The sequence below is a fragment of the Lissotriton vulgaris genome, chromosome 9 (genome assembly GCF_964263255.1).
Source record: "Lissotriton vulgaris chromosome 9, aLisVul1.2, whole genome shotgun sequence".
NCBI classification, from domain to species: Eukaryota; Metazoa; Chordata; class Amphibia; order Caudata; family Salamandridae; genus Lissotriton; species Lissotriton vulgaris.
Window position 1 is genome coordinate 241,200,737 of NC_141697.1, and position 24,495 is coordinate 241,225,231.

At 45.6% G+C, this 24,495-nt stretch overlaps 2 protein-coding genes across 2 annotated transcripts in view; one reads left to right on the forward strand and one right to left on the reverse strand.

The window, feature by feature from the left end:
• The window catches only part of CCDC32 (coiled-coil domain containing 32), a 223,147-nt gene that overhangs the window by 65,479 nt on the left and 133,173 nt on the right, over positions 1-24,495 (reverse strand). The window lies entirely within an intron of this gene.
• Positions 3,339-22,937, forward strand: CHST14 (carbohydrate sulfotransferase 14). Its single transcript, XM_086937409.1, has 2 exons — positions 3,339-3,479; positions 21,645-22,937. The coding sequence occupies exon 2, from the start codon at positions 21,687-21,689 to the stop codon at positions 22,800-22,802; it is 1,116 nt and encodes a 371-aa protein (XP_086793535.1). The 5' UTR covers positions 3,339-3,479; positions 21,645-21,686; the 3' UTR covers positions 22,803-22,937.

Sequence of the window (24,495 nt, forward strand, 5' to 3'; positions counted from 1 at the left end):
GTTGTTAACTACCAGATATCTTCTAATACTACATAAATCTTGCGCTGCTTCTCAACATGGCTGAAAAAAACATTAACAAACCAAATAGATCTCACATAGGCAAGACCTATTGGTTTGCCACTGCTTGTTTTGTGAGTGCTGTGACACAGGGTTCACATTTACACCCACTACTTTGGAAGCTGGCCAAGCCCCAATCCTGAGCTCGAGAACTATCTCCTTTTTGCATTTTTTGCTTTTCTCAACAGTTCCTGTGGACAGCTAGTCCAGCTGAGCCACGCCCTGTGAAAGCAGCCCTCCATCGATGGCGGCCCCAGCGTTTGGAACGAGCACACAGGAAAGCTCCTGCCCACAGCAGTGCACTATAGCTCCTGAAGGAGGACCTGAGCAGACCAAGGCCATCAAAATGACACATTCAGAGGGAGCAGCTTAGCACAGTGGCAGTGAGTGTCAGTGCATCAACCAGACAAGCCAACTCTCTCAGCAGCACAGACACAGCCACCTACAGTCAGTCTACAGCACTACTGCCTGCCGCTTGAGTGACCCTCTTCCCAACAACCTGGCCAAAGACTCTCTCTGGACCACCCCGGTACTGCAGGGGGTCACGTCATGGTGGCACAGGTGAGAGCCAGCAGTGCAAGGGATGTCTGCGAGTGTCGGAGCGGGGCAAAATATTCTGTATTGTCCAGGATCATATATCGGGGATTTATGGGTCTTGGAAGCAGGGTCGGATTGGGAGGTCGGGAATTTGGGCATTGGTCGGTGGGCCAGTAGATGAGGCCCAGCTGTTGCTGCGGTGTTTTCAATCTCAGTGCCTCTTCTGTAAACCCACCTGCCAGGAATACCTTATACAAACCAAAGCTGCTGTGGCCTTAGAAAGCTGTCAGCCTGCTCGGCCTACTCTCATGCACAGGACTACAATGGACCGTCCTGGTTGCACACCCCATGTGAAGCCTTTGCCTCCTCTAAACTAATCATGTGTTTGGGCCTGTGCACCCTCTAGAGATGCCTGGAACTGCACTATTAGGAGGTGTCCCCCACACAGGGACGAGGTGGAATAAGCAGTTCGGCTGCACCTGTGCCCTAGATGCTGCTAATGTTAATTGGCCAGTTAGCAGCCCCCATGGGCATCAATGCCTTTTTGCATTACACTGGCCTCTCAGGTTTCAAGCACCCCAAGCCGGTGTAAAGGCTGAGGCCAGAGGTTTATGTGGGATGGGTCCAGTTAAAAACAGTAAAGGTCCCTACCAACTATATTCATCCCCTTAACGTTGGAAGTGAAAACACTTTTTCAACAGGATGTACCAAAACTCTGAAAGTAATGCAAGTCAGCCATGCAGTCCCATGTACATATTACTCATTTGACTTAATGTTAGATTGAATATCCAGTCCTGTTTCCTAAGAGCATTTAATTTTCCTAGATGTGCTTAATCAATGTATTTTGGCATGCAGCTTGAGTCTTGTGCAGCGCATCATTTGAGTTGCTCCTAAGCATTTGAGGGGAGGGGGTGGTGGGGGGTCAGATTGTGCACCAGTTAATGTTTAGGTGCTTTACAACAAACCATGCTTTGTCTCAAGGGAAGGTTACACAACCGAGCTAGTGCAAAAAAAAGGAATAATATGCGAAACTGAAAAGAGAGCTTGGATTTAAAAAGCCACTCTTGGCATGCATTCGTTTTACACAATGTGTGCAGTGCAGCTTGTGGACAGCTCACACTAAGCCGGGCAAGAAATGCACCACATAAATACTCTTTGAAATGAGTTATCTCTTCTGCCTTGGGGTGCAGCATACAGTTCCATTGATGTCAGGGTGCATCCTCCATTTATGGGGTGGATGCAGTAAGTGCAGGTCTAAATGTTGGAAACGTGCATCAGGCCAAGACCTGTCCACAGAGAGAGATCAGGAAACACACATCAGCTCTGGGGAATGTCGCAGAAAAATGGTTCTGTCAGTCTGGAGGGTGCAGGAAGCACACTCTTGTCACTGAGGACAATGCAAGAAGCAGTGATGTGAGGAGGGAAGGCTGCAGAAAGAACAGGCCTACATGGTGCCAATGGGTGTAGCGGGAGCATGACGATGGAGGAGGCACAGACCTGCTCTACTGAGGTTTCCTATGTGTAAATGTGTATGCGGTACTTCTGTTCAAACAAGTAGGCCTTTCTGCTTGAATGCTTCCCTTTTAAATTAGTATCCTGGAAAACATACCTTGAGTGACAGGCCCTACAAGTTTTAAAACACTGAATGTACCATAATGTTTCCAAAACTTAGCCCTCTGACACGAATATCAATCAATGTTTCATGATAGATCGTGATGGGCTACTTTTAAGGGTGTCCGGGCCCATTTCTGGTCTTAATCCAACCCTGCTTTTGAGCCCACTGGAGACCAGGTCCAAGGGAGTGGAGGGGAAGGGGTCGGCAGAGTGTCTGTCACTGCAGGAGGCCCTAAGCCTGCTCAGGAATGTGTCAGGACACCTGTGTACCTGATCCTCCAACTGCAGGGCGGCTGGAAGGGTTGTATAGGTCTTTCTGTGCACACTCCTCCAACAGGAACCAGACATATTCGCAAAACTGTATTTTAGGAGGATTAGCTGTGAGTTTCTGCTTTTTACTAGGTTGTGCACTTCCATTTCTGGTGCTTTACAGCAGTTTTAAGATCTTAGTTTCTCATTGCTCAAATTGGTGTAATTTCTGATATTTATGTTTCCCTCATCTAAATTGCTTGATTTCGCTCGCGAGAAAGTGTCACTCATAGTCGTTGAATGTCACTCATGATTACACAGAAATTATGAAACGTCACACGTAGCTATATGAAAGCTGGCAGCTATGGACAGATTTAACACAGAGCTCCATGAAAAAGAAAACACAATGTAACAACCCCCTTTGTGAATTTATAAAGGAAATGTATAAAAAATACTTTTTTCAAGACTCCCTAATACATTTCCAAATGTGACCGGTGTCATTTTGTTTTTATTTTTTTAAAACGGAGTCAGTTAAGTTGTATGACCAAAGGATTACATTCTGTATTGGTGGAGTAATCTATGTAGAGAAATACATTTTAAAGCTGCAACATTAGCAAATGAGGATTTAGAGACAACATTAAATGTAGATAAGAATAGAATCATTAGCCGTGCCCTCGTTTCCACAAGCTGCTTAACGGAAATCCCTCTTTTATGAGCTCTGGGAGGAAAATCCCACCAGCACCAATAGAATATGCATAAAGTAATCAAAAGGCATGGGTTAGCCTATACGGCAAGAGAATTTTACAGCGCAACCAATCGCAAAACAAAAGGAACATCCAATAGGAAGTCGGCTTACATGCTCCCCCACCCCCTCCATCTGACGGGAAAAAGTGACACATTCTTTCTCTCGCACAGAGGCAGCCTGTGAACTCCTGAAGATAAACTTTCTCAAGAAATGATGTTGACTCGCAAATGACCCTCCAGCGATGCAGCGGCTATTTTGGGCGGATGACGGGCCTCAGGTTTGTCTCAATTTATATTTTTCAAATATAAAATGCTTTACTTAGTCAACCTTCACAGGGAACGTAAAAAGGTACCTGCAGGCGATAACTGCTGCGTTGGCAAATAGCTGCTCATGCCGATCTACTGTCGGCGAAAGGGATGCTTTAGGATGATTCTACGGAAATTACTTAGCAAGTTATCGTGCAGCGCCCGGTGACGTGAAGCACTGAAGCCAAGCCGGCCTCATACATGTCAGCATTGTCGATCGAGGCAGGGGATTCACGGTTTTTTAAACATGATTATTTTTATTTACCTAAATTGTACCTCTTTAAGTTGCTTCCGCATCATTGCAGGTTACCAGGAAATCAAACTCTGCTAATATTTTTTTCATTACTTCTTTATCCCGTTCCGCTGTTCCCTAATGCTGGCATATATGCTTACTTAACTGGCTGTAACCTCCAGTATTTGCAGGGGCGTAGCTTGGTCTGTAAGACTGAGCGGGCGGGGATAAGATGTTAAAATACATACATTATACCACCAGCAGGATGTCTAAGAGTGGCTTCAGGGGCAGTGGAAAGAGAGAGAGAACTGCAGATCGGTAGAAGTACTGAGAGAAAAAAACAATATTTTGTAAAATAACCAACTTTTTTAGGCTTTCAAAACATAGAGTGTGTTTGCGTTCTTTTATTTGTTTATGCAAACATCCCAAGTGGACTACAACAGACACCTCGCCATCCCGACTGAACCAACCTATACTCAACTATTCATCAAAAAATTATTCTATTAGGGGCGGTACCATCACCGCCGAAGCGACCCCCCCCCCCGAGTATTTGCAGGTCTGCTGTCTCCTGTGCTGTGCCCCAGCTGCAACCCGTGCTGTCGCTGTTCAAGGCAGGCTTCGTGTAATAGTGTCATGCGTGGTCCGCTCTGTTTTACATGTCTCCTGCGACATACAGCATGCTTGCCGTGGAAGTAATCAGAGGATGTCATAGGCCCTGGGGTTCGCTTCACTCAGTGGCTCAAACCCCATGGGCTCTGTTTCGCAATACCTTCACTTTCTGAAAATCACGCTACAGCACAAAGTAGTAGCTAGAAAAATAAAACACCGCCCACTTTCAACCATTGGCGGGCGCTCTTGCAAGACGAGGCTTCTCCACTCCAGAGATATTCGCTGGCGCGCCTACTTTCTTCCCAGATCATCTTCCCTTCTTTATTTCATCATACTATCCACTGTTCTTTCTTTCCCATTTTATGTCACTATTTTTCATTTTTCTTTCACACTTTATCTCTTTTATTGTCACCCATTTCTCATCTTTGTTGTCATCTATCATCCCTTCTTAATTTTGTCTTTCATTTTTTTCCAGGTTTCTGTCTTTGTTTCAGTCATTAACTTTTTGACAATGTAACCACCGTATTTGTTTTTTCTTCTTTTCTTTGTTCCTCGATATTTTTAATCATTTACATGACTTTTAGAACTGCTCTATCTCTTGACTACCCACCCTCATAATGTCTATTAAGTGTATAACTTCATGCGCCTAGAGTTCCATCTCAAATACTTCCCACAGTCTATGCATCACCCTCCATTATTGCAACATAAATGTGAAGTCCAATATAGGTCCAATACACCTAACTAAGAAACTAGAATGGTATATCCCGGCTCGCCAGTTAAGATCCAGTGGCCATAAGCTCCTTTGCACACAGAAAATCAAGAATGTTAAGATGGGTGGTCGTGCTTTTTCCTACCTAGCCTCTAGGTATTGGAACAGTCTGCCAGAGGATTTGCTGGCATGTCCCAGTTTGGCTCTATTTAAGAAATGTCTTAAAACCTGGCTGTTTTAATGAGCATTTCCCATACTAGGTTGTCTGCTACCCTGGCGCTGAGAGATCCCCTTGGGGATGATTCGTGCACCCTACAAATAAAAATAATAAATAAGTTGCCCCTTCAGACGAACAAGCTCCTCCACCATGCCCTCAAACGGGAAACAGGTTCCATCTCTGAGCAAATCGCCCACTGTGGTGATTGATACCACTGCTCACCGGGTCAGCTTTAGTGGTGTAAAACCCCTGCTCTTTACGAAGACCTACTTAAGGAATTTAGGGCATTTTGGAATATCTTTTTTGTCTTATGTAACCCCCTTTGGAGGCAGCCTTGACCAACACTTACCTGTCTGGGGCGGGATCGTGAGTCCTGCATTCCTCTGGAGTAATAGGGCGATAGCTTCATATCCCGACTCCCATTTTCTAACCTCCCCGTCGCTCCCTATTATACATCTGGCTGCTCACTGGATCAGTGCAGCCAGAAGTAACAGCACCCTACTGCTAAAACCACAGATATTCCATAAAAAGTAAACTTGTAACTGAGCCTTCTCAGATCTTTCCCTGAAAATGTGGAACTCCCTACCACCTGAATTCAGACTGATCCCTTCTTCTGCATCATTCAAAAAAGAATTGAAATACCCGCTCATGTCATGTTCATGCTATATAAAACTTTATAAATAAATCGTATAATTCTGAATCCATTGTCACCATTCTGCCATGTGAAGGTGGAAATGTAACTTTCTTGAGTTTTACCCTGCGCCTCATGTTCTCCCATATCACTGCACCCAGGAGAATATCCAGTTCCCTAAACATCTTTTAAGCAATAGTTTTTGGAGATGAGCAAATGTAAATGAAAAGACAACACTTTGGTAAAGCCTGCAAAGTCTGACATGCATTTAAAGCAAAAATAGACAGTAAGCGAGCAAAATCATGCACAGCAGTTGTTTCAGCAGACCAGAGTCATTTGGAGCATATAATGCTGAACGTGTAGAGCACATTTTTATAGTGTTTTTCTCACTACAAGTGAATAGACATGAGAGCGTGTGATTGATACTGTTAGTAAATGAAACTGAATAATGAGCAAGTGCCAGGATCTTCTCACAAGAAAGAATGCCAGACATCCTTGAACAATAGACACAGAAAACACAAAAATTGGCTGACTCCACTTACTTATAAAAAAAAATTCCCACTTCGTTGTGCCAATTCTCAGAACAGGGCTATATTTACTACAAAGTGCAGAAAATGTGCAATTGTACAACACTAAAATGACTTTGTTACATTGGAAATATATGACATTTAGAAAATATGCTAGTATTAATGTGGTCTGCAGAATGAATGAATGAATTTATATATATTCATTCTGCATTACAATTCAGCCATTAGTATTTTCACAATAAAAGTAATGGCATTGTCACAGAAACAAGTAATTCTGCTTTCTCACATGGGGATTGTCGATTCCTGTCAGTAAGGCCTAAAAATCTGAAATGCTGAAACTTGTAAAGCAACACTCTAAATGAACCTTTAAGAATTCCCAGAGACGTCTTGTTAAAAAAAGGGGGAATTCCCCCAGTGCCTAACACTGTTATTGAATACAAATTGCAAGGCAGCTACAACCGCCTACTTATTATGCTTACCTCTAGGAATAATCTTCTGACACTGCAGACAGTTGTACTGGGTCTATGAATGCTTTTTGCTTCTCAAAGTTTGTCTTGTGTGCAAAGGGTAAACTGGAGTAATACTGTTTTAAAATATTGCCATCTTGCCAACTACATGTCTAAGTTCATGATCCTTAACCCTTTTAATATAGTTCCTCATCTGACTAAATCTTAATTTATGTGCAAGGACTCTATTTGCCTTGTTGTCGAGACTGCAGTAGTTCGTTTCCCCATTCGAGCTCTTATTCTGAAGTGTCAGGGACTTATTTGTTTGATTCCAGCTCCAAACTCATAGTTCTCTGGCATTATTGCAAGACACTCCCCAGTTTCTTTAGTTCACGCCTTGCCCGCTTCACACATTCTGCCCCATAACATACATTCCATGGCCTGCATACGGAAACGAGAAAGCGCATCAGCCGCTTGGTTCAGCACCCCTGGGACATGTCGCGCCCTAAAGAGCACATTCAACTGCATACACAACAATACAATTTCCTTAAGCAGTCTTAGAATCCATTTACAACGTGCTGCCTGACTATTGATACACTCAACCACGGTCATGTTATCAGACCAGAACACCACAGAGTGATCTCGGAACGCCTCAGGCCATGTTTTCAGGGCCACCAAAATAGGGAAGAGCTCGAGGAAAGCAATGTTACTTGTCAGCCCGCACTCGTGCCACCATGACGGCCATTTCTGAGCCGACCATTGCGTACCGAATATGGCGCCAAAACCTACACTCCCCGCCGAATCTGTCCACAGCCCCAGCTCCTCGGAGGACACCGCCGGCTTGTTCCAGACAACTCGACCATTGAAATCTGCCAGAAATGCCAACCAAATGCGCATGTCCTGGCGAATCTCTGCCGAGAGCCTCGTGCGGTGATGTCCCTCCTTAAGGCCGACCATGGCTTGTGCAATCGAGCGGGAAAAGGGGCGGGCCATTGGGATTACTCTAAGGGCAAAATTCAACTGGCCCACCGTTTGTTGCAATTGATGCAGGTTTACCTTGGTCTCTCGAATACATGTTTCAAGGGATGCCCTGAATTTCAACACCTCTTTGGGCAACCGAAAACAACCTTCCTCCGAGTCGAGCTCGATCCCCAGAAACTCGAGTGAAGTCGAGGGACCCACAGTCTTACCTGGTGCCAATGGCACGCCAAAGTGATTCATTAAGACACAAAACTCTTTTAAAGCCTGTCCACATTCTGGATCCCCGGCTGCCCCCAGGAACAGAAAGTCATCGAGATAATGCATCACATGCTGAAAACCCGTCTTTCTTGTGAATACCCATTGCAAAAAACAACTGAACTTTTCAAAATAAGCACAAGATATGGAGCAACCCATTGGCATACACTTATCCATGTAATAGCGACCCTGAAACATGAAACCAAGGAGACGCTGATCGTCTGGGTGTACCGGGAGCAACCGGAACGCTGACTCGATGTCCGATTTGGCCATCAGCGCTCCGGGCCCCAGGCGATTCAACATGGCGACGGCCTCATCGAAAGATGCGTACCGCACCGAACACACTTCCGGGTCTATCGCATCATTCACGGAAAGACCTCGTGGGGCTGACAAATTATGTATTAGCCTAAACTCACCCGGGTCCTTCTTGGGGACCACCCCTAAGGGGGAACAAACAAAGTTAGCAACCGGTGGTGACTCGAATGGACCGGCAACCCGCCCTCGAGTCACCTCTTTCCCAATCTTTATCTGTACCACCGCCGTATGCTGCAGGACCGACAGTTGGTTCTTACAACTTGTTTTACCCTGAAAATCCCCCACTGGAATGCGGAAACCATACGAAAACCCGTCTCGCAACACCCCAGCGGAGAGATGATCCGGGTATTCATTGAGCCAAGGAATCATTGCCATGGTATCAACCGGGGTAGGTAAAGGCGCCCCTCGGACTATTTCAGACCTGTTTGGCGCTTCCCCTACCACCGTTATCACCCGTTTTGGCTCTGCACATGGTCTCGGGATGAGAGGACTGTCCACACCCCCCACATTCGTGTCTGAACTTGCATGACCCCTGAGGCCTTGTACATCTTCCCCTGTTAAAATTCCAACAAATCCCCTTTTTACCTGCGTTGCCACTCGACTTAGAGTGATGCTCGTTACCTGCACCCGTCCGAAAGGGTGTCCCAGAGGTTTGGCGGGAAGACTCACCCCCGATACCCCCCGACAATGTTACCTTTAACATGCCTGAATTCTCCATTTTTTGCCAAGAAATGGAGTCATAACAATCCCAAGTTAAGGCTGGGTCGTGCTCCTTAGCCTTCCTAAAAATATTGTCATAACAAAACCACTGATTGCCCTCGTACGCTAGAGAATATTCCATGATACGTGTCTGATAAATAGGTAATTCCGTCAACAACTCAGGCCTTCGCTCACCCATAATGGAGGTGAAAATGCCAAACGCTCTGCCCCACGTACCTATGTTCTCGTTGACTTTAAAGGCGGCCATTTTTGCGCGCCAAACACTCGGATGCATAAGCTCTTTTTGGCCCTTCACATGTTCGATCTCGTAATGGTCAGTAAGCAAAGAAAACATGTTCACATACTTATCAGCCCAAATCTTTTCCTTAATTTCGAGTGGAACATGCTGGGCCACTTTCTCCCTTCGTGAGGGTACAGACCCCTCCCCCGCAATCGGCAGTAGCCGCTTACCTGAACTAGGTGCTGTACTTGCTGCCGAACTCGCGCCTGCTGCAATCTCAGCCACCGGAACCTGTGGGGGAACAGAAGATGGTGCCTTCGCAGCCTCTCTAGATTCCCGCAATTGTCTCATTACTGCCCTGGCATCGTCCGCCGTGGTGCCCTCACTATCTTTTCCCAACCACGCTGCCAGTTGTGCAGCCAACTCGGGAGGTATATCTTATCCGTTCACGGGGGTGACTACCACGGGGATCGGATGCCCCTCCTTCGGAACCGGGATTGGCTCCTCTATCGGTGTATCGGGAACCGGGGCCTCCCCCCAGGTGCCCCCCTCTTGGACCTCTTGCCTCTCCCGCTAGGGACTACTCCCGGCAATGCTGGTCCGACGATTCGCTTCGGGCCTCCCTCCCCGTTCTTTACCGCCATCTGTTTCTTCAACTCGGCTACCTCCTTCACGAGCATGCGGAGCATCTGATCGGTACCGACCCGCTTTCCGACCTTCTTGCCCGGCATTCTCCAACGAAGATATCTGTAAAACAAGAACAAAATTACAACGCTCAAAATTGGCTCTTCGTTCCGTCTCGAGCTCACGTGCAGCGGGGAGGTGCAGCTTCAGAGCACAGGAACAAGAGGATGCTTTCCTGGCTTGTTGCTCCTTTTATCCGTCTTTGGGCGGGCGTAAACCGCCTCCGCCTGCCTCCGGGGGCGTGGCCGGCGGCGTCAGCGTCTAGGACAACCCGCTCCAGGGCGGGAAAAGGCACGCCCCGGCTACGCCGCTTCGGGCATACCAGCCGAGACTCGCCTCCCGCCCAAGATGGCCTCCCGGGGGGATCGGGGTACTCCACCATACGTTCGGGGGGACCGAGTGGTCGCCCCTTTCCATAGTTCTCTGGCATTATTGCAAGACACTCCCCAGTTTCTTTAGTTCACGCCTTGCCCGCTTCACACATTCTGCCCCATAACATACATTCCATAGTGTACATTTCAAAATATTGCTTGGCATTTTTCCTTCACAAGTTGATAGCGTGGTAAAAGATTACTGATGATTACACATGCGTCTTGAGGAATACATGCTCGAAAAGTTTAACTGGAAGGAAACTGGGAACTGGTAATTTAGAACCTTTGTCTCGCTTTACCTCATAAGAGACAGTGACCCGGTAGTCAGTAGGAAACCAGAAAATACTAAGCCTTGAAACATCCTTGCTAACAAGGTAAAACATTTTTTTACCATATGAGTCAAACTACCTTGGGTGCAGGCTTCAAAAGACCATTCTATGTCAACCCCTAAGTAGTCAGTCATTGCTGGAGTTAACAAAAGAGATCATGTTTCAGCAGCTCTTTGGCCGCTCCACGGGTACTTGTTTCAGAATGGTTTATCTTAACCTTATGTATCTGTCGCGTAGCCCCTGTTGCCTTCTCTTCAAGAGTTCATTCTTATTTGCCATGCTTTCATTAACGCAGCAAGAGCCAAGCACTGTTGGCGCTCTGCTAATTCTATCTTGGTACCCCTGAAGCAGGATCCTCCTCAATGCAGAACTCTGTGATCTCGAACTATCTTCCATTGAATGTGAAGATCTCCCTCAAATTGACATGCTTTGGATTTAAAAAAAAGCTGAATAACAGACTTTATCCTTCCCTAGTGCAACGTTTTAGCTGCTGTCAGAGTTCTAGGGACTGTGATAGCGGTCATCATTTATACTATGATGATAACCTGGGGAAATGTAGGCAGATTGTGATATTTCACCTCCCCATTTACAAAGGTGATTTTTTTAAGCTGTCCTAAGGTAACACAGATCATTACGTAGGCATTGATCCGAGAGGATGGAGTGCCACGAGGCTGTGGCTTTTGTCCCGAAACCTCTTCTTCCTCATCTTGCGTTTTGATGTGTTAGTGGTCTGAGGAGCATTTGGTCTCTTGACTGCGATTATTTTTTTTTAACTGGATTGTAAATGGGCAAGGCACTTTATCTAATATTATTCAGCCCTTCAATGGATTTACATCATTGACCCTGTACAAGAGGAAAAAAGCAATACAATTGCCATTGGCCAAACAGCGCACAGCTGTAGGTTAGATGGGTAGCCGACGTCCGAGTGTTAAGTTGTGGACACAAGACACAATTGAATGGGCCCTAGCTTTCTACGCCACAATTAGAAAAAATAAACAAGCATTTACAATGCAACGGTCTCGCCTTTGCAAAAGTTAGCGCTTTTGGCATTGTAAATGACAAATGTTTTATTTATGTGTTGGTTTTGGAAACAGATAAATAAATGGCATTGTCATGAGCAGTAGAGAGTGAGTAGTAGAGAGTGAGTAGTAGAGAGTGAGTAGTAGAGAGAGTAGTAGAGAGAGTAGTAGTGAGTAGTAGAGAGTGAGTAGAGAGTAGTAAGTGAGTAGTAGAGTGTGTAGTAGAGAGTAGTGAGTGTGTAGTAGAGAGTAGTGAGTGTGTAGTAGAGAGTAGTGAGTGTGTAGTAGAGAGTAGTGAGTGTGTAGTAGAGAGTGTGTAGTAGAGAGTGTGTAGTAGAGAGTGTGTAGTAGAGAGTGAGCAGTAGAGACTAGTGAGTGTGTAGTAGAGTGGTGAGTGTGTAGTAGAGTGGTGAGTGTGTAGTAGAGTGGTGAGTGTGTAGTAGAGTGTGTAGTAGAGTGTATAGGAGAATGTGTAGTAGGGAGTGTAGTAGAGTGTGTAGTAGAGAGCGTGTAGTAGAGAGTAGTGAGTGTGTAGTAGAGAGTGTGTAATACAGAATGTGAAGTAGAGAGATTGAAGTAGAGAGATTGAAGTAGAGAGATTGAAGTAGAGAGATTGAGGTAGAGAGATTGAATTAGAGAGATTGAGGTAGAGAGATTGAAGTAGAGAGTGTGGAGTAGAGAGTGGAGAGTCTGTAGTAGAGTGTAGTAGAAAGTAGTGAGTGAGTAGTAGAGAATGTGTAGTAGAGTAGTAGAGAGTAGTAGAGGGTGTGTAGTAGAGTGTGTAGTAGAGCGTGTGTGTAGCAGAGTGTGTAGTGTAGAGTGTGTAGTAGAGTGTGTAGTAGAGTGTGTAGTAGAGAGTGTGTAGTAGAGAGTGTGTAGTAGAGAGTGTGTAGTAGAGAGTGTGTAATGTAGAGTGTGTAATGTAGAGTGTGTAGTAGAGAGTGTGTAATGTAGAGTGTGTAATGTAGAGTGTGTAATGTAGAGTGTGTAATGTAGAGTGTGTAATGTAGAGTGTGTAATGTAGAGTGTGTAATGTAGAGTGTGTAATGTAGAGTGTGTAATGTAGAGTGTGTAATGTAGAGTGTGTAATGTAGAGTGTGTAGTAGAGTGTGTAGTAGAGTGTGTAGTAGAGTGTGTAGTAGAGTGTGTAGTAGAGAGTGTGTAGTAGAGAGTGTAGTAGAGAGTGTGTAATGTAGAGTGTGTAATGTAGAGTGTGTAATGTAGAGTGTGTAATGTAGAGTGTGTAATGTAGAGTGTGTAATGTAGAGTGTGTAATGTAGAGTGTGTAATGTAGAGTGTGTAGTAGAGTGTGTAGTAGAGTGTGTAGTAGAGAGTGTAGTAAGTAGTGACTGTAGTAGATAGTGTGTAGTAGAGAGTGTCTAGTATAGAGTGTGTCGAAGAGAGTAGTGGCTGTAGTAGTGAGTGTGTAGTGAGTGTGTAGTAGAGAGTAGTGACTGTAGTAGAGAGTGTGTAGTAGAGAGTAGTGACTGTAGTAGAGTGTGTAGTACAGTGTGTAGTAGAGAGTAGTGACTGTAGTAGATAGTGTGTAGTAGAGAGTGTCTAGTATAGAGTGTGTCGAAGAGAGTAGTGGCTGTAGTAGTGAGTGTGTAGTGAGTGTGTAGTAGAGAGTAGTGACTGTAGTAGAGAGTGTGTAGTAGTGTGTAGTAGAGAGTAGTGACTGTAGTAGAGTGTGTAGTACAGTGTGTAGTAGAGAGTAGCGACTGTAGTAGAGAGTGTGTAGTAGAGTGTGTAGTAGAGTGTGTAGTAGAGAGTGTGTAGTAGAGAGTAGAGTGCGTAGCAGAGAGTAGTGACTGTAGTAGAGTGTGTAGTAGAGTGTGTAGTAGAGAGTGTGTAGTAGAGTGTAGTAGAGAGTAGAGTGCGTAGCAGAGAGTAGTGACTGTAGTAGAGAGTGTGTAGCAGAATGTGTAGTAGAGAGTAGTGACTGTAGTAGGGAGTGTGTAGTATAGAGTAGTGACTGTAGTAGAGAGTGTGTAGTAGAGAGTGTGCAGTGATTTGAGTTTTACATCAAATTAAAAACGGGAACGGAACAAACTCATCCTATACATTATTGTGGTAGGTGCCCACGCATATAGGGTTAAATGATGCGTTAGATGCCACAGGTCCCACCAACACGCTTCCTTTATGATAGGAGAATGCCCAACATCGCGGAGATTTGCTCTCTGCTCTTCCCGGATATTTGTATTTTCAAATGTATAATGTTATCCTGATAAACGAAGACGATGCTCAAACTATAAAAGAAGAGGGTTTCACAGATATGTTAGTCCTTCCGGGCAAACAAAATGACCCAAAGAAAGATCAAGTGACAGTTTAGAGCTCCAAGTGAGTCTTAATAAAATCAGTGTCTGGAACGTATAGCATCAACAAGCATTAGAAATGCAATAGGTCTCGCAGCATTAGAGTTAGTGCTTTTAGAATTGTTAATGGGTTTTTTTGTAAATCTTTAGCATGAGGGTGAGGGTGAGTGAGGGTGAGTGAGGGTGAGTGAGGGTGAGTGAGGGTGAGGGTGAGTGAGGGTGGGTGAGTGTGAGTGTGGGTGAGTGGGGGTGAGTGTGAGTGGGGGTGAGTGTGGGTGAGTGTGGGTGAGGGTGAGGGATTGAGGGTGAGGGGTTGAGGGTGAGTGAGGGTGAGGGGTTGAGGGTGAGTGAGGGTGAGGGGTTGAGGGTGAATGAGGGTGAGGGGTTGAGGGTGAGGGGTTGAGGGGTTGAGGGTAAGTGGGGGTGAGTGAGGGTGAGTGAGGGTGAGTGTGGGTGAGTGTGGGTGAGTGTGGGTGAGTGTGGGTGAGTGTGGGTGAGTGTGGGTGAGTGTGGGTGAGTGTGGGTGAGTGTGGGTGAGGGGTTGAGGGTGAGGGGTTGAGGGTGAGGGGTTGAGGATGGGTGAGGGGTTGAGGGTGAGTGAGGGTGAGGGTGAGTGAGGGTGAGGGGTTGAGGGTGAGGGGTTGAGGGTGAGTGGGGGTGAGTGAGGGTGAGGGGTTGAGGGTGAGTGAGGGTGAGGGGTTGAGGGTGAGTGAGGGTGAAGATGAGTGTGGGTGAGTGTGGGTGAGTGTGGGTGAGTGTGGGTGAGTGTGGGTGAGGGATTGAGGGTGAGGGATTGAGGGTGAGGGGTTGAGGGTGAGGGGTTGAGGGTGGGTGAGGGGTTGAGGGTGAGTGAGGGTGAGGGTGAGTGAGGGTGAGGGGTTGAGGGTGAGTGGGGGTGAGTGAGGGTGAGGGGTTGAGGGTGAGTGAGGGTGAGGGGTTGAGGGTGAGTGAGGATGAGGGGTTGAGGGTGGGTGAGGGTGAGTGAGGGTGAGGGTGAGTGAAGGTGGGTGAGGGTGAGGGGTTGAGGGTCTTGAATATTAATATAGATATACCTGTTTGTGTGTATATTTTGCACTACTGCTGTACTTGAAATCAATCGTTTTATGTATTGATCAATTGACAAATGTATTACAAAATCTGCAGAATGTAAGGGGTTGAGGCAACACACTGGGTTATAAGGGGTGACTATTATTTACACTTCGCTGTTTTGAAAGTATATAAATAAGATACTAGGACAAACATTTTATTTTTATGTGTTTATATTTGGTATAATTCAGATTTTTTAAATTCATTCTGGGTAAACTGAGGCATATTCGAGTATTTGCGTGTTATAAACTTGGATATATTACTTTACTTAGAGCACTGCCATGATGAGTGAGTTTAGAGGTATTCGCGGCGCTAGTCCTTTTTTAGTTTCCGCTCTAAAGTTGGGATTGTGTGCCCCGGTTTAAGTCTAGTTGGTCCGCCCTCTATTTCTAAGCCCTGATATGGCGCGAGAGACAAACGCCTAAACGCAAACTTTTACTCTGGATTGTTGACGGGAGGGAATCCTCTTACCGTGTGATCCTTCCCCGTTGGATTTAATCTTCTACCCAGCAGTGACTTGAGTTGCGCTGACTGTGTAGAGCCCATTGAAAAAATGTGATCGACTCGGGACGCTTTAAATCAGACGGTCCCATTATTCGGTAAGGATTGGTAATATACGAATGACACGCTGTGTGTTATTCTTACGGGTTAATTTAGCTTTGATAGACGTGTAAGTTCCTTGTTTGGTTTAATGAGTATACTTCAATTATTCTTTACAGAAGATCGAGGAGGCGGAGAGTTGAGGCAGGCAGGCAGGCATGGGAGGAGAGGAGGAGGGGGGAGGAGAGTAGGGGAGGCACGGCCTAGCGGCCGTGCAATCAAGTAGTGAGGGGGCGGAGTTGTGGGAAGGCTGAGAGAGAGAGTAGGCGGCTGGGGGCATGTGCACGCGCATTTAAGCTCAATGCGCATGCGCATTGAGCTTAAATTTATCGTGCACTGCAAGGAATCGCCACGATTCCTTGCAGTGTGGATAAAGAGCGGATAAGTGCCAATACTCTCGCCTTGCTCGATGCGCATCGACAGGCGAGACCTAAAAAACGAGCGGGGCATCAAACTGCAGTGTCATTCAATCAAAGCTTCAAGGCTTCTGAGCGCTAGCCGAGAATTATTTTTTGTGAAGCACTAATCACTGTGGAAGGTGCCCCTGCTATCCCAGATGTGAGAAGTCAGTCTGATATGAAAATAAGCAGTATTTGGAATGAATGTATTTGGCAGGGGGAAGGTGGGGCGGGGCAAGACCGTACTGAGGAGTGAACAGGAGCCATTTTGTACCGAGTGATTCTGCCTGTGTGCATGTAGACAAACCAGGCAGCAGCATGAGCATGTGATTCGGTAAAATAACAAGCATTTACAATGCAATGGTTTTGCCTTTGTTAAAGTTAGAGCTATTGGCATTGCTCTTGACACTCTGAAGCTCCACTCTGCATTCTGAAGCTCCACTCTGCACTCTGAAGCTCCACTCTGCAGCTCCACTCTGCACTCTGAAGCTCCACTCTGAAGCTCCACTCTGAAGCTCCACTCTGAAGCTCTAAAGCTCCACTCTGAATCTGCACTCTGAAGCTCCACTCTGCACTCTGAAGCTCCACTTTGAATCTGCACTCTGAAGCTCCACTCTGCACTCTGAAGCTCCACTCTGAATCTGCACTCTGAAGCTCCACTCTGCACTCTGAAGCTCCACTCTGAATCTGCACTCTGAAGCTCCACTCTGCATTCTGAAGCTCCACTCTGAATCTGCACTCTGAAGCTCCACTCTGAAGCTCCACTCTGAAGCTCCACTCTGAAGCTCCACTCTGAAGCTCCACTCTGAAGCTCTACTCTCCACTCTGAAGCTCCACTCTGAAGCTCCACTCTGAAGCTCCACTCTGAAGCTCCACTCTGAAGCTCCACTCGGAAGCTCCACTCGGAAGCTCCACTCGGAAGCTCCACTCGGAAGCTCCACTCTGAAGCTCCACTCTGCACTCTGAAGCTCCACTCTGAAGCTCCACTCTGAAGCTCCACTCTGCACTCTGAAGCTCCACTCTGAAGCTCCACTCTGAAGCTCCACTCTGAAGCTCCACTCTGCACTCTGAAGCTCCACTCTGAAGCTCCACTCTGAAGCTCCACTCTGAAGCTCCACTCTGAAGCTCCACTCTGAAGCTCCACTCTGAAGCTCCACTCTGCACTCTGAAGCTCTACTCTGAAGCTCCACTCTGCACTCTGAAGCTCTACTCTGAAGCTCCACTCTGAAGCTCTACTCTGAAGCTCCACTCTGCACTCTGAAGCTCCACTCTGAAGCTCCACTCTGCACTCTGAAGCTCCACTCTGAAGCTCCACTCTGAAGCTCCACTCGGAAGCTCCACTCTGAAGCTCCACTCTGAAGCTCCACTCTGAAGCTCCACTCTGAAGCTCCACTCTGAAGCTCCACTCTGAAGCTCCACTCTGCACTCTGAAGCTCCACTCTGAAGCTCCACTCTGAAGCTCCACTCTGAAGCTCTAAAGCTCCACTCTGAATCTGCACTCTGAAGCTCCACTCTGCACTCTGAAGCTCCACTTTGAATCTGCACTCTGAAGCTCCACTCTGCACTCTGAAGCTCCACTCTGAATCTGCACTCTGAAGCTCCACTCTGCACTCTGAAGCTCCACTCTGAATCTGCACTCTGAAGCTCCACTCTGCATTCTGAAGCTCCACTCTGCATTCTGAAGCTCCACTCTGAATCTGCACTCTGAAGCTCCACTCTGAATCTGCACTCTGAAGCTCCACTCTGAAGCTCCACTCTGAAGCTCCACTCTGAAGCTCCACTCTGAAGCTCCACTCTGCACTCTGAAGCTCCACTCTGAAGCTCCACTCTGAAGCTCCACTCTGAAGCTCTACTCTGAAGCTCTACTCTGAAGCTCCACTCTGCACTCTGAAGCTCCACTCTGAAGCTCCACTCTGAAGCTCCACTCTGAAGCTCCACTCTCCACTCTGAAGCTCCACTCTCCACTCTGAAGCTCCACTCTGCACTCTGAAGCTCCACTCGGAAGCTCCACTCTGCACTCTGAAGCTCCACTCTGAAGCTCCACTCTGCACTCTGAAGCTCCACTCTGAAGCTCCACTCTGCACTCTGAAGCTCCACTCTGAAGCTCCACTCTGAAGCTCCACTCTGAAGCTCCACTCTGAAGCTCCACTCTGCACTCTGAAGCTCTACTCTGAAGCTCCACTCTGCACTCTGAAGCTCCACTCTGAAGCTCCACTCTGCACTCTGAAGCTCTACTCTGAAGCTCCACTCTGCACTCTGAAGCTCCACTCTGAAGCTCCACTCTGAAGCTCTACTCTGAAGCTCCACTCTGCACTCTGAAGCTCCACTCTGAAGCTCCACTCTGCACTCTGAAGCTCCACTCGGAAGCTCCACTCTGAAGCTCCACTCTGAAGCTCCACTCTGAAGCTCCACTCTGAAGCTCCACTCTGCACTCTGAAGCTCCACTCTGAAGCTCCACTCTGAAGCTCCACTCTGCAGTCTGAAGCTCCACTCTGAAGCTCCACTCTGAAGCTCCACTCTGAAGCTCTAAAGCTCCACTCTGAATCTGCACTCTGAAGCTCCACTCTGCACTCTGAAGCTCCACTTTGAATCTGCACTCTGAAGCTCCACTCTGCACTCTGAAGCTCCACTCTGAATCTCCACTCTGAAGCTCCACTCTGCACTCCGAAGCTCCACTCTGCACTCCGAAGCTCCACTCTGCACTCCGAAGCTCCACTCTGAAGCTCCACTCTGAAGCTCCACTCTGCACTCTGAAGCTCCACTCTGAAGCTCCACTCTGAAGCTCCACTCTGAAGCTCCACTCTGAAGCTCCACTCTGAAGCTCCACTCTGAAGCTCCACTCTGAAGCTCCACTCTGAAGCTCCACTCTGCACTCTGAAGCTCCACTCTGAAGCTCCACTCTGCACTCTGAACGGTCAGACTCCAAAAATCGGCCCTAATCACAATAGTATTATTTCACCTGCGTGAATATAAGTCTTTGAAATTCTGGCCAGTGGTAATACACACAAGTAATATAAAATTGTTGTTCCAAAGAGCATTAAATGGAAATAAAACAAGTACCAGACCCATTGACGCCTGCACCTTAAAAGTGAAACTGACTGAAGCAAGCGCCAGGGCCCGTTGAAAAAAAAAGCCACACACATTAGATGCAGTCAAGGCGCGCTCACGAGGTCAGAAGGCACTCCACATGAACAACTACCAGACACATTGTTTCATTTCACTTCGAAAGTGCAGGCGTCAAAGTGAAACTGACTAAAGGAAGCGCACGGCCCATTAGATGCAGTCAAGGCGCGCTCACGAGGTCAAATCTCCAAAGGAGAAGCTCGTGACAGCCTGACTACAGCAGAAAAAGCTCGTAACAGTCTGATGTCCACAATATTCCCAGAAAAGTGGCAACATAAGTTGTCTCGCATAGACAGCAAAAGCTTCGCTTTTGCTTTCGTCTAGGCGAGACCTAAAAAGTGGTGGATGGGTGGTAAACATGGGATACAATACTACAAAATTTAGCTGAGAATACAGAAGAGGGGGCTTAGGAGTTGGGCTAGATCTGCATGTAGTCAGCTTCAAGGGCAGTGGGGCACGGTTGCCATCCAATCTGACCAAGGGCGCTGAGCGCTCGTTTGCTTAGTGGCTCACTTTATATGATACAATCACCATAATACAGTATTGTAGGAGGAGGGGGTGTGGGAGGCAGCTGAGCACAGGGCTCACACAAGTGTTTGGACAGGAGAATGCAATTTGTGTTATGATGTTTGTTTTGTTGGAAAACGCTAAAATAAAGAAGTTTTAAAAATAAAAAAGTATAACCCTTTCGAGGACCTGAGGAAGAGTTCAGCTAGATTGTTGGGGTGTCTCAAGTTTTAAATACTGTCATTTTCTGCTACTTGTTGCTTGTCCATAGCATCATCTATCTAGGGAAAAACTAATTGCGTGAACCAAACGCCACAAGGAGGTCTCTAGGATGGAGAAAGAGGAGTAAATACTGTCTATATATAATGCATTTATTTGCAAGGGTGTGATCCCTTAATTAGCCTTAGCTTCTAGGGTGGACACCGTAGACAGGCTGTTGTGTACTCTTCCAACTTTCTCTCTTGGGAAAACATTGCTTATGATTCACTTGACTTTTCTTGGGAACTCTTTGGTCTCTTTCTAGTACACGAGGGTCGTTCTTTTAGGGGGCATTCGAGGAGGGGCTGTTGGGCCTGAGCTGCAGGGCTTTTTCATGCTCCATCTTTGCCACTGTGGCTGGAGGAGGCACCTCACAAACAAAGCCTCTCCTTGGGAAGTTACTCAAAGAATCGCAATGAAAAAATAATCCAGCTAGGCCGACTCAGTTTCATTTCAGTACATGCTTCAGGGGGACCTTTGAGGTTCCAGGTCCCATTAGAAACACCATTATGGGAGGGAGCCTCGGTGAGTCTGCCAGAGATGTGTGCCTTAAAGCACCTCACATGGGCACGCTCCATTGAAATGAGTGATTTTAGTAAGTGTTGACCTTTGTTATAGATTAATTTCTCAGCAAAGGCGCCTCTGCTAAGACTTCCTAACAATAGTGTCATGTGCTGACAACAGTATTATTTTCCTCTGAGGATGAGCTGCAAAACTCTGTGCTACAGTTAAAAAGAGAAATAAAAAAAATAAAAAAAACGTTACCTTGTCCATGGCACTTCTGTATCACTCTCAGAAACCTTACATGTCCACTCTGTGCTGTTTAGCCTTTCTGCGATTGTTAGAAACTGTTCCTTTGGAGTGCTCCTGACACGAGAAACTTGCTATTGCGGTCTAAGAATTTTAATAGAATGGTATTACAGGTTCAAATTATAAATCGGTGTTCCAACAAAGAGCTGTAGTTGATCTTGTCGCATGTGAGAAGATCTGGATTTTTAGTTCACCCTATTTTGTCCTATAATAGTTTTGTACTCGCGTTATGATTACAAATACAAGACTAAGTACCAGAATAGAAACAAAATATGTGAAGATTTGATGATATACACGGACCTTACAAGTTTATGATTCTGCAAGTACCTTACGGAGGGAAAATACATGAGACCATTTCACAAAGCAATCCTACTCCGAATAAAAACCTGCTTAAACCAGGAAATGGATCATGTCGGCACAATAAAGATTAGCTACACAATTGTTAAACTATTTTTGTTTTGTCCAATGGGGTTGCTTATAGTCGGGCTGACTGCACTGTCATCTTCCTCCATAAATTTGATGTTTGATGGATAGGAACTTTCAGTTTGTAAGAACTAGGAGTGAAAAAATTTCTTTTATACCCTCCTTAGTTCCTTGTGCACACATCCCCTCTTTAATCAGACTAGTAAAGTGCCCTTCAATGCTAGTTAATGTAGCCTCCAAGTACTGGGATAAAAATGAGTGTACCTATATAATTCTGAAGTGAGACAACCTGAGATTTCGGTCTGTGAGACGTGGTAAATTGAGTTTGACTGAAGCATTTTTCTTTCCACAGCTAGCAACCTGATATCCTGCTGGAAGTGGCGCCTGAAGAACAATGTTTCCGCGCCCGCTGTTGCAGGTGGACAAAGGTTTGAACATGATGAGTAAGAATGGTGGCACATTGGGTGCGCAAAGGGCTGTGTTGCACCACCGCTCACGTGCCCGAAGGACCATGCTGCTCCCTTCCATGCTAATGTTTGCTGTAATTGTGGCCTCCAGTGGGTTGCTCCTTATGATCGAGAAAGGCATTTTAACTGACATGAGCCCACCATCTCCGCGAGGGGACCTGGCATGGAGAGCCAGTCCAAGAGTGATGAGGCACGTGATGAATGGGGGTGATGTGGACCATCAGGTTTTACAGGACATTCGGAATAGGACCATACAGACTATTTGTGGGAAAAAGAACATGCCCCATAACATCTGGGAGCTATCGATAAGCCAGAGGAGAACGGTTCTTAAGCATGTACTGGTAAATGATAAGTATAAGTTTTTATATTGCTACGTTCCCAAAATTGCATGCTCCAATTGGAAAAAAGTACTGAAGGTTCTAGACGGGGCCCTGGAAAATGTGAACGTAAATGTAAAGATGGATCATAAAAGCGATCTGGTGTTCCTGGCAGACATGAAGGCTGAGGAGATCCGCTATCGGCTAAAGAATTACTTCAAGTTCATGTTTGTCCGGGAGCCGATGGAGAGACTGTTGTCAGCCTACAGGAACAAGTTTGGGGAGATTAAAGAGTACCAGATGAGGTACGGGACTGAAATTGTGAAAAGGTACAGGAAGAATCCTGGACAGTCCAGGGGCGATGATGTCACTTTCTCTGAATTTTTGTGGTACTTGATAGATGAGGATGTTGAGAAGATGAATGAACACTGGATGCCAATGTACAATCTCTGCCAGCCATGTGCAGTCCAATATGATTTCATTGGATCCTACGAAAGGTTGACCGATGATGCCAACTACATACTTGAACAAGTGAAAGCACCTCCTTTTATAAAGTTCCCTGAAAGACAAGCGTGGTACAAGCCTGTTACTAAAGAAACACTGTATTACTTCCTGTGCAATGCCCGGAAGGGACTTGTGAAAGAACTTCTACCAAAGTACATTCTAGATTTCACATTGTTTGCCTATTCTCTTCCAAATGTTACTGCTGAATTTTGTAGGCAGTAGTGAACCTTTTATCTAATGTAATACTATGCAGATATGAATTTATATTTTTACTGGACATTGATATTCTTTGTATTTATAGCTCAATTGACTTTTATATGATAACAAATTATGCAAAGGGCCAATAAAAGGTAGAAAAGCACCAAAATGTGTTATTTTAGAGCTATATATATATATATATATATATGTACAAACGAAGACTCCACACGCCACTTCCAATCATTCCAGATCAGCGAAGCAAAAAGAGAAACGGACCACAGGATCTAGCTCCAGCAGATTTTAATGTGCAGGTGAGGCAACAACAGCACGACGCGTTTCGGACCCGTGGGCCCTTGATCACATGTAAAGTAAATATTTATATATATATATATATATATATATATATATATATATATATATATATATATATATATATGCACACACATATATATTTAAAAGGCACATAAAGGAGATATACAATTGCAAATTACTTTGATTTGATAGTGTAGCTTTGTTATACTTTAAAAACTCTAAATGTGCCATAGAGGAGACAACTTTATAAAGGTATGGGTTTCCATTGTCAAATCAATAAAGGCTGGTATGTTAGTCTATTAGGTTCAATTGAAGCGAATGAAGATTCCATTTCCCAAAATGCACTGTTGTTAAATGAAAGCCATGGACTTTGACAAGTTATAATCTGAATCTCTCTTCTGGTCTTGGGCGCTCATAAAAATATTTCAGGCCAATGCATTTTCTTCCTGCAGAAGACCTTGCCCAAGATGTCAATATGTTCAGCTTATTAATGTAGAGATCTGGATGTAAATTACACCAAGAATGAAGTTTAATATAAGAATAGAGCTGGCTGGGTTATGAACATTTGGTATTTTTTGTATTTTAGCCAACCTGAGACTTCTCATTGGGAGTGTGGACTAAGCGTGTTCTTCTGCGCTCATGGTAAACAGGATGTTATCTCTCACCACAAAGCATGAAAACGTTAACGACAAAATACCCTGTTTCTATATTTTGTAGGGCATACTAGTCCTCTATATGTTTTATAATGAAATATCAACATTTTAGTTTACAAAAGTATAAAGAGGAACCTAATGGAGAAAGAATAATAATATTGCTCGATTGACATGGTTAGCAACTGGGAAAATGTCATTAGATTCGCCTTTAGTCATTGTGTTTTTTAAAATGTAGTTTATATATGGTTGCTGAGTCATTTACTCAAATATTTACTATTTTATGTAACGGACCACAAGCCAGACACAGCAATCCATAACCCTGGATTTAAAAAAACAGGATTGGTTGAAGCTGAGCCTGTTGACACTCGCCCAATTCTTAACTTTAAATGTTGCAGACAAATCCCTGAGATTTGACCCACACGTGCAGTCAAACCCCTAGTTCACAGGTTTAACCATGGAAGCAACATAAATTGATACTTGTATAGCGCACTACTCACCCGCAAGGGTCTCAAGGCGCTTGTACGAATACCGCTGTGGAACCCATCCAGGCTTTCCCTGTGAGGCGTCCACTCCTGGGCACCCCCAAGGTGGAGGCCAGGCATCCTTTAGCGTTGTGGAGATTAAGCAAGCTATTGCCCAGAGTTGCAGAGTGGGACTCCATGATTGGAAGAGGCACCGAGGCGAGAATTATTAGGTCCGTGGAATTTTTTAGCCCAAGACCCGCCGAGGCGGGGAATTGAACCCTGGTCCTG